Source organism: Hipposideros armiger, unplaced genomic scaffold (genome assembly GCF_001890085.2).
Source record: "Hipposideros armiger isolate ML-2016 unplaced genomic scaffold, ASM189008v1 scaffold_983, whole genome shotgun sequence".
Classification (NCBI taxonomy): domain Eukaryota; kingdom Metazoa; phylum Chordata; class Mammalia; order Chiroptera; family Hipposideridae; genus Hipposideros; species Hipposideros armiger.
Genome location: NW_017732333.1, coordinates 23,393 through 31,643, shown reverse-complemented (window position 1 = coordinate 31,643; position 8,251 = coordinate 23,393). Strand labels below are relative to the sequence as shown.

At 63.6% G+C, this 8,251-nt stretch overlaps 1 protein-coding gene across 1 annotated transcript in view; it reads left to right on the top strand.

Moving 5' to 3' along the window:
- Positions 1-8,251, top strand: part of MUC2 (mucin 2, oligomeric mucus/gel-forming) — a 32,671-nt gene that overhangs the window by 23,885 nt on the left and 535 nt on the right. The window contains exons 32-49 of the mRNA XM_019631068.1: positions 3-161; positions 445-689; positions 981-1,155; positions 1,686-1,933; positions 2,519-2,702; positions 2,998-3,223; positions 3,833-4,011; positions 4,363-4,432; positions 4,573-4,670; positions 4,771-4,802; positions 5,605-5,782; positions 6,041-6,145; positions 6,368-6,408; positions 6,540-6,662; positions 6,749-6,847; positions 7,472-7,600; positions 7,831-7,870; positions 8,067-8,193. Coding sequence (XP_019486613.1) covers positions 3-161; positions 445-689; positions 981-1,155; positions 1,686-1,933; positions 2,519-2,702; positions 2,998-3,223; positions 3,833-4,011; positions 4,363-4,432; positions 4,573-4,670; positions 4,771-4,802; positions 5,605-5,782; positions 6,041-6,145; positions 6,368-6,408; positions 6,540-6,662; positions 6,749-6,847; positions 7,472-7,600; positions 7,831-7,870; positions 8,067-8,193 — 2,458 coding nt within the window. The remainder of the gene's footprint in view (positions 1-2; positions 162-444; positions 690-980; positions 1,156-1,685; positions 1,934-2,518; positions 2,703-2,997; positions 3,224-3,832; positions 4,012-4,362; positions 4,433-4,572; positions 4,671-4,770; positions 4,803-5,604; positions 5,783-6,040; positions 6,146-6,367; positions 6,409-6,539; positions 6,663-6,748; positions 6,848-7,471; positions 7,601-7,830; positions 7,871-8,066; positions 8,194-8,251) is intronic.

Genomic DNA, 8,251 nt, shown 5'->3' with positions numbered 1-8,251 from the left:
GACAACCACACCCACCACCACCACCACCACCACCTTCTCAACCAGTATGTCCACCCCCACGATGACCCCGATCTCTAACCCCAGCACCAGCATGAGCACGGAGTTCAGCGCTTCCACCCAGATCCCATGCTGTTTTTTGAATGACACATACTACGCCCCAGGTACCGAGGCTGTTTACTGTGACTCTCAGGCAATGGCGGCTGGTGGGAATTTGGTGGGCTTTTACCCGCGGTTAAGGGTCAAGCCTCAGGTCTAAGCTGGGAGTGTGCTCAGGACACTATTTGCTGAGTGTGGGCAGTGTCGCCGTGGCTAGCTCCACCTTGAGGCCACAAGTCAGGGAGAGGTAGGGGGCGGGGGTTTCCCTCTGTGGGGATCTGCAGGTGTCGTCAGGTGGCCAGCCCGTCTCTGCCTGGATGGTATAATGGCCGGTTCTCTCCCTTGCAGGCGAGTTGGTGTACAACGGCACGCATGGAGACACATGCTATTATGTGAATTGCTCCCTGAGCTGCACCTTGGAGATCTTCAACTGGTCCTGCCCGTCCACACCTTCCCCAACACCCCCACCCTCCAAGCCGACACCCTCTTCCACGCCAAGCCCACCCACGCCCACCACGCGGCCGACCACAGCATCAAGCACGCCGACCACCCCTAAGCCCCCTGGGTGCCCGAACTTTGATCCTCCCAGACAGGTCAGTGGGCTGTGGGTGGCTTTTGTCCTCTCTGCCTTTCTGCTGGTCTCACCCACAATGGCCTTGTCCCCTGTGTCCTGAACCATTCCCAGGAGGGCAGCGCCATAGCGAGAGCTGGTTGGCTGTGGTGAGGCTGAGGAAGCCGCCCCTGGACGGGGCGCCCTTGGCCTCCAGCCTCCCGGGGAGGGACCTTAGCACTCACCCCAGGGCTTCCCAATCCCAGCCCACTCTCTGCTGCGTGGGCTGGGCGGCCGCTGGGCCCGGCTGACCCTGTGCCCGCTCCACCCACAGGAGAACGAGACGTGGTGGCTGTGTAACTGCACCATGGCTGTGTGCAAGGAAAACAACACCGTGGAGCTTGTGGAGGTGGAGTGCAAACCCCCGCCCATGCCCACCTGTTCCAACAACCTCACGCCTGTGCGAGTCATGGACCCCGACGGATGCTGCTGGCACTGGGAGTGTGACTGTAAGCCTGCCGATGCCACAGGGACCCTCCCCGTCTCCCTTCTGTGGGTGGGGGGTTCAGGGCCCAAGGTCCTTGGGTGCAGAGCCCAGGTTGGACACGATGGCCCAGATTGCTGAGCACCCCCTGAGGGCCGGACACACATCCCTGGGGACTTGTCATGCCCCCGGCTCAGTCCCCATCTCAGGCAGGGGCCAGGCAGGGTCAGGGGCTTGCCTGGCGGAACGAGGCTGCTGCTGGGATAGAGGGGCAGAGCTGGAATTCGAACCCAGACCTCCTGGCTGCAGAGCCAGGCCGCGTCCTGCAGAAGGAACAGGCCACTGTGGGCTGCGCGGGGAGATGCACTGTTGGGGGCCGGAAGTGAGTCCGGCGTGGGTGCCCCGTGCACGCGCTCCAGGAACCAGGCTCTCCTGGCCCCTTCGTTCCTGCTTGCGCTTCCCGCCTGCCCCTTGGCTCCTAACCGCGTCCCGTCCCATCGCAGCCCCCGGCTCGGCTCTGGGCTCTGCGCTGGCTTATCCCAGCCTCCTCCTCAGGCTACTGCACCGGCTGGGGCGACCCCCACTATGTCACCTTCGACGGGCTGTACTACAGCTACCAGGGCAACTGCACGTACGTGCTGGTGGAGCAGATCACTGCCAACGTGGACAACTTTGGGGTCTACATCGACAACTACCACTGTGACGTCAACGACCAGGTGTCCTGCCCCCGCACGCTCATCGTGCGCCACGAGACCCAGGAGGTGCTGATTAAAACCGTGCACATGGCGCCCATGAAGGTGCAGGTACGCTGGCGGGGCGAGGGCTCCCACGGCGGGGCGCTGGTGCCGGACCCCTCAGGCAGAGAGGGGCTGGGCTGAGTCCCCAGGAGCCGGGCTGGAAGAGGGCAGGGGCAGTGCTGAGGAGACACAGTGGCTCCCCCACTCAGGCCCCTGCTGCCTACAAAGGGCACAGGTCTCTGGGGCAGAAGCCCCCTTCCCAAGGACAGGAGCGAGTGGGCACGGGCTGTGCACACCCCGCATGGAGTTATTGGTTCCCATGGCCAGGGGAGCCCTACCCCTTGCATGGGGTCCACAGTCCCTGGGGGGCTCCGAGGGCAGCGCCCTTGCTACCGTACCCCTGGGACCAGCCGGGACAAGGGTGTGGTCCTGCACAATGGAACGGAAGAAGAAAGGGGAGGGGCCTGGCAGAGACCCCCCCCATTGCACACACAGTGTGAGAATAAGTGGGGGGCCAACCCCAAGTTCCCCCAAAGGTGCAGCTCACCCAAGCTCCCTTTGGAGGGGTGACCAGGCGGGGTAGGCCTCCAGCTGAGGAGGCACCAGCTTCTGCGCCAGCAGCCTGTCCTGACCCCAGCGCCTTGGCCCCAGGTGCAGGTCAACAAGCAGGCCGTGGCGCTGCCCTACAAGAAGTACGGGCTGCAGGTGTACGAGTCAGGCATCAACTACGTGGTGGACATCCCTGAGCTGGGCGCCCTCATCTCCTACAACGGCCTGTCCTTCTCCATCAGGCTGCCCTATCGCCTGTTCGGCAACAACACCAAGGGCCAGTGTGGTGAGCCCCGGCCCCTGCCGGCCCCCGCAGCGCCTGTGCTCTGGCCCTGGGGAGGGTGGCTGGGCAGAGGCTGGGTCTGAGCACCGGCCAGCCCAGCGTGGTTCTCCTGCCCCTCTCCTTGGGGCCCCGTGGCCATCATCCTGGGTTTGGCCCCCGTAGGAAACCAATAGGAGTCTGGTGTCATTTGCGCCCTTGGCCCTGGCCAGCTGGTCACCAAGGAACCTGGGCTGGAAAAGTGGAGGGGTCCCAGAGTCCGGCCCACTGCCGGTTCAGCGTGGCCTCCTCCGCAACGCAGGCACGTGTACCAACAACACCGAGGACGACTGCATGCTGCCCAGTGGGGAGGTGATCGCCAACTGCGAGGTCGCAGCTGACCAGTGGGTAGTGAACGACCCCTCCAAGCCACACTGTCCCCACACCAGCTTCACCACCAAGCGCCCGGCTACCACGCCCTCAGGGGGCAGTGGCAACACCCCCAGCAAAGACTGTGCCTCTCCTCTGTGCGAGCTCATCAAAGACAGGTGACCCTGCCCCTGAGCCTGGCGACTGCCTGTCACTAGCGAGCTGCAGGGTTTTGGGGAGCAGGCTCACTTCTCTGTGCCCCGACCTTGTCTGCAAAGAGGAGTGGAGGCAGGGGGCTGAGTGTGGGGCTGCTGGGGAAGGCACCGGTTAGACAACCCTGTGCCTTTTCTGACCCCCCAAACCTCTCCTGACTCTGGGTGGTGCAGGGTGGGCTGAGCGTGAATCCTGGGGTAGACCAGTTGACCCAGGGCAGAGCCCGTATCCAGAGCTGATATCAGAAGCAGAGATGGCTTAGACTGGGGGCGGGGGGCACTCCCAAAGCTGGTGAGGAGCAAGTGCCTCGTCCCTGGAGGTGAGCAAGTTGAGGCTGGGTAACCTTCTGCCAGGGTTGCTGGAGGGGGGATGCTGGCAAACACCATTTAGACGTGGAGCCTCTATCTCTGGGAGCCCGACCCCGTTGCACCTCATCCTTGGGCCACAATGCTGGCTCCCCTTCCCTGAGCCCGGCCTCGGTGCCCCCAGGCAGACAGTGCAGGTGGAGGTGGTGGGTGGTGCTGACAGGCAGGGAGCGCCCCCGGCCAGAGCCTGACCCGTGTCTTCCCCGACAGCCTGTTCGCCCAGTGCCACGCCCTGGCACCACCCCAGCACTACTACGAGGCTTGCCGGTTTGACAGCTGCTTTGTGCCCAACACGGGCATGGAGTGTGTCAGCCTGCAGACCTATGCGGCCCTCTGTGCCAAGGAGGGCATCTGCATCGACTGGCGGAACCACACTCACGGGGTCTGCTGTAAGTGCCTGCGTGCCCCTGGCCCTGGGCTGGGTGCCCTAGGGCTCTGCCGGGCACTGTGCCCGGCCTGAAGCCAGGCCAGGGTGGGTGGCCAGGCACACGTGGGGATCAGGCTGGGTCTTGGGGTGGGGAAGGAAGGCCGACTGGAAGGGCTGGGAGGGCTGGGGTGCTTCTGGCCTTATCAAGCCCAACTGGCAGCCGCTGGCCAGCTCGGGGCAGCATGGAGGGGCTGAGGCAGGCAGTGCCAGGCAGCCAGCCGCCCTCAGACAAGTGGGAGGGATTTGTCATTTTGGGGGGACAGGCTCCTCTCTCCTGACTCTGGCTCCTCTGATTGCTGCCTCCTTCCTGCAGCGGTGACGTGCCCGTCTCACAGGGAGTACCGCGCCTGTGGTCCTGCCGAGGAGCCCACCTGCAAGTCCAGGTCAGTCTCGGGGGGACGCACAGGGTGGCGGGGTCCCCCTGGCAGGGTGCCCGGGCAGCCCTCTCTGTGCCTGGTGCCCTAGCATGCCCGCTCCCCAGCTGTTTACACACCCTCCTCATGATGTCTTCCTGCCCCTCCAGCCCCTCGCAGAACAACACCCTCCTGGTGGAAGGCTGCTTCTGCCCCGAGGGCACCATGAACTACGCCCCTGGCTTTGATGTCTGCGTGGACTCGTGTGGTATGCCGCCCACTCACTGTCCTCTCTCCTGCTTCTGTGAGGCCGAGCCTGGTCCTGCCGCCCCAGACTCTGCTAACAGCACCTGTCTCTTCTCTCCTAGGCTGTGTGGGACCGGACAACGTGCCCAGAGAGGTAGGCCCTCCCTCTTGGTGCTGGGGTGCAGTTCTCCTATAAACGCTGAGTTTTTTGGTGGGGGTTTGGACATGAGAACCTGGGAGCTCAAAGACTAAGTAACGAGTCATCTAAGTCCTGGAATGCTGAACTAACAGGGATGTTCACCCACCCACCCATTCACCCATTCATTCCTTCTCCCTTCCATCCATCCATCTATCCATCCATCCATCATCCATCTATCCATCCATCCATCTACTTACCCACCCACCTGTCCATCTGTTCATCTGTCCATCGATCCATCCATCCATCCATCCATCCATCCATCCATCCATCATCCATCCATCATCCATCCAAATGTCCATCCATCCATCCATCCATCCATCCATCCATCCATCCACCCATCCATCCTCCCATTTATCCCTCTGCCCTCCACCCCTGCCCTTCATGTGATGCTGTCTAAACCCGAGGCGATATCTTAGCCGCTGCGCCGTGTCCGTGTCCCCGACGTCTGGTTGATTCCTTAGCTCTTTCCTGCACAAGCTTGCAGACCATGTGGTGTGTCGCCATGTGTCTGGCCCGTGTAGGCCGACACTGCCGAGCAGGTCACTTTCGCCATGTTAGTGGCCTGACCCTGAATGAAGGCTGCTGTCCTGGACCAGAACCTCCCCGTGTACCAGGCGGGGAGGGCACAGGTCTCCCCACAGGGCCCTCAGCGGGTGCCCCATGTAGTGCCCCGTCACCACTGAGCACAGATGCACTGTGGTGCAGTCCTGGCATGGGGGGGGGCTCTTCTCCCTGCTCACCCCCTTCCTCCCTGCAGTTTGGGGAGCACTTCGAGTTTGACTGCAAGGATTGCGTCTGCCTGGAGGGTGGAAGCGGCATCGTCTGTGAGCCCAAGAAGTGCAGCCAGAAGCCCCTCACCAAGTGCACGGAGGACGGCACCTACCTGGTCACGGAGGTTGACCCTGCTGACACCTGCTGCAACATCACCTCCTGCAGTAAGGCCGCCCCGGGGGCAGGGGAGGCGTAGGTGCTCAGGCCCCGGGACTGGGGCCCCTCCTGGGGCCCCCATGCATGCTCTCCTCTCCCCCGTGAGCTAGGGAGCCGCTGGGGTTGCTGGAGGCCGGGGCGTGTCCAGCTGAGAGCGGGCATCGGAGGGGCGGATACCCTCAGACCCGACCCTGTGTGGGGGGGCTGCAGGGGCCCTGCCTGTGGGGAGCGCCCTCATCATTCTGACACCTCCTCCCCCTTTTCAGAGTGCAACATAAGCCTATGCAAGGAGAAGCCCCCGCTGTGCCCCCTGGGATTCGATGTGAAGAGCGACATGGTGCCTGGAAGGTGCTGCCCCTTATACTCATGTGGTGAGTGGGCCCAGGAGCGAGGGGCAGGGAGAAGGTCGCGGGCCCAGAGCTGCCTGAGGACGACCGGGGATCCGCCTGCCAAGGCTGGGCTGTGGCCTGAAGGGCGGGGGGATGAAGTGGCTCCCTCCTGAGGCCTGCACGCCGCGGTCGCACCCACCCCGGGCCCGAGCGCCCACGCCGTCCACGTGTGTCTGACCACGTTCCTGTTCTCTTTCTCCCAAGTGCCCAAGGGCGTGTGTGTTCTTGAGAACGCCGAGTACCAGGTGAGCCGGGGGTTGTGCTGGGGGCGTGGCGGGAGGAGAGAGGGCTTGGGGTGGGCTCCTGGGTGGGCTCTGGGGCTGGCCTGGGTGCCTGTGGGGGTGCTTGCCTCACTCACCCTTCCCTGCACCCCAAGCCCGGCTCCCCAGTATACTCCTCCAAGTGCCAGCGCTGCATCTGCACCAACATCACGGACAGCGCCACCCAGCTCAACATCGTGTCCTGCAGCCACGTGCCCTGTAACACCACCTGTGACTTGGTGAGCCCTCCCCGCAGGGAGCACAGGCCGCCCCCCAACCCCCCGCTCCCAGGGTCTCCTCTCCCCAACGCCGGCGTGTCTCCTAGGGCTTCGAGCTTGTGGACGCCCCAGGAGAGTGCTGCCGGAAGTGTGAGCAGACCCAGTGCATCATCAACCGGCCCAACAACCAGCACATCATCCTGAAGGTGCAAGGGGGTTCCTAACACGGGGGAGGGGGCCACCCACAGCCCAGGGCGAGGCCGGGACGATGCTTGCCGCCCCGACGCAGTCTCCCAGTGCCAGCACGCTCGCTGTACGAGTGTCCTGGGGTGCACATAGCAAGAGACCACAGGCCAGGGGCTAAACCCAGCAGGGACGATTCTGTCCCAGGCCCGGAGGCCAGAGTCTGAGATCCAGGCGTCCCTGGGCTGTGGCCATGTCACCGTGTCACATGTCTCTGCCTCCTTCCTCTCTGGCCTCTTCTTTATCTCTCTGTCTCTAGAAGGACAGCTGTCGTTGGATTTAGGCTCACCTGCTACTGCAGGGTGACCTCCTGTTGACTTAAGGACATCTGCAAAAGCCCTTTTCCAAAATAAGGTCACATCTGCAGGTTCCGGGGGCCAGGCGGTGGACCCGTCTATGGACCACAAGCTGGTGGCTGTCCCTTGCCCCTTCTGGGTGTCACTTGCCTGTGGCTCTGGGCCTGCAGGCGGGGGCTCCTCTCCCAGAAGCTGCACCTGGCTGGGAGGAGGGTCTGCCAACTGCTCCCAGTCTTGTCTTCCCGGGTGGGCCTCCTGCTGGCCCTCACCAGACCGTCCTCTGCCCCACAGCCCGGGGACATGAAGAGTGACCCCAAGAACAACTGCACCTTCTTCAGCTGCGTGAAAATTCACAACCAGCTCATCTCATCCGTCTCCAACATCACCTGCCCTGACTTTGACCCCAGCACCTGCCTCCCGGTGAGCGGCCTGGCTGGGGCACTGGCTGTGTGTGCTGTGCCGGGAGTGGGGATCTCCTGTGGACCCGGGGGCCGGTCCTCAGCGCTGGGACAGTGGCCTTGGCCCTGGGCCCCTTCTGTAACAACTGCCCCTGCCCACCCCTGGGGACCTGGGAGTGTTTCCCTGTTGGGGGAGGTCCAGGGTCTCAGGCGTATTCTCTCATCTCTCGCACCCCCGCACCTCCCATCCAGGGGTCCATCACACTCATGCCCAACGGCTGCTGCAAAAAATGTGAGTACAGCCCTGATGGGGGGGCTCCCTGGGACCCTGCCGGGGGGAGGTACAAGGGGTCGGTGCCGGGAGCCACTCTCAGCTGGATGAAGAGTTTGCTACAGGGCAGCAGGGGGTGTTTTGAGGGAGGGGAGCCGGTGGGTTCCTGGAAGGTGCGGAGAGCAGTCCCCGTAGCCTCGGCCTCGCTGTCGCCCAGGCATCCCTCGCAACGAGACCAGGATTCCATGCTCCACCATCCCCACGACCAAGAAAATTTCAGACGCTGGCTGCACAGCGACGGTCACCATGAACTACTGCTCTGGGTCTTGCGGGACCTTCGCCATGTGAGTTTCGGAGCGGCCCTGGTGGGGGCCGGGAGGGGAGGCTGCTTGTTCTGCGGGT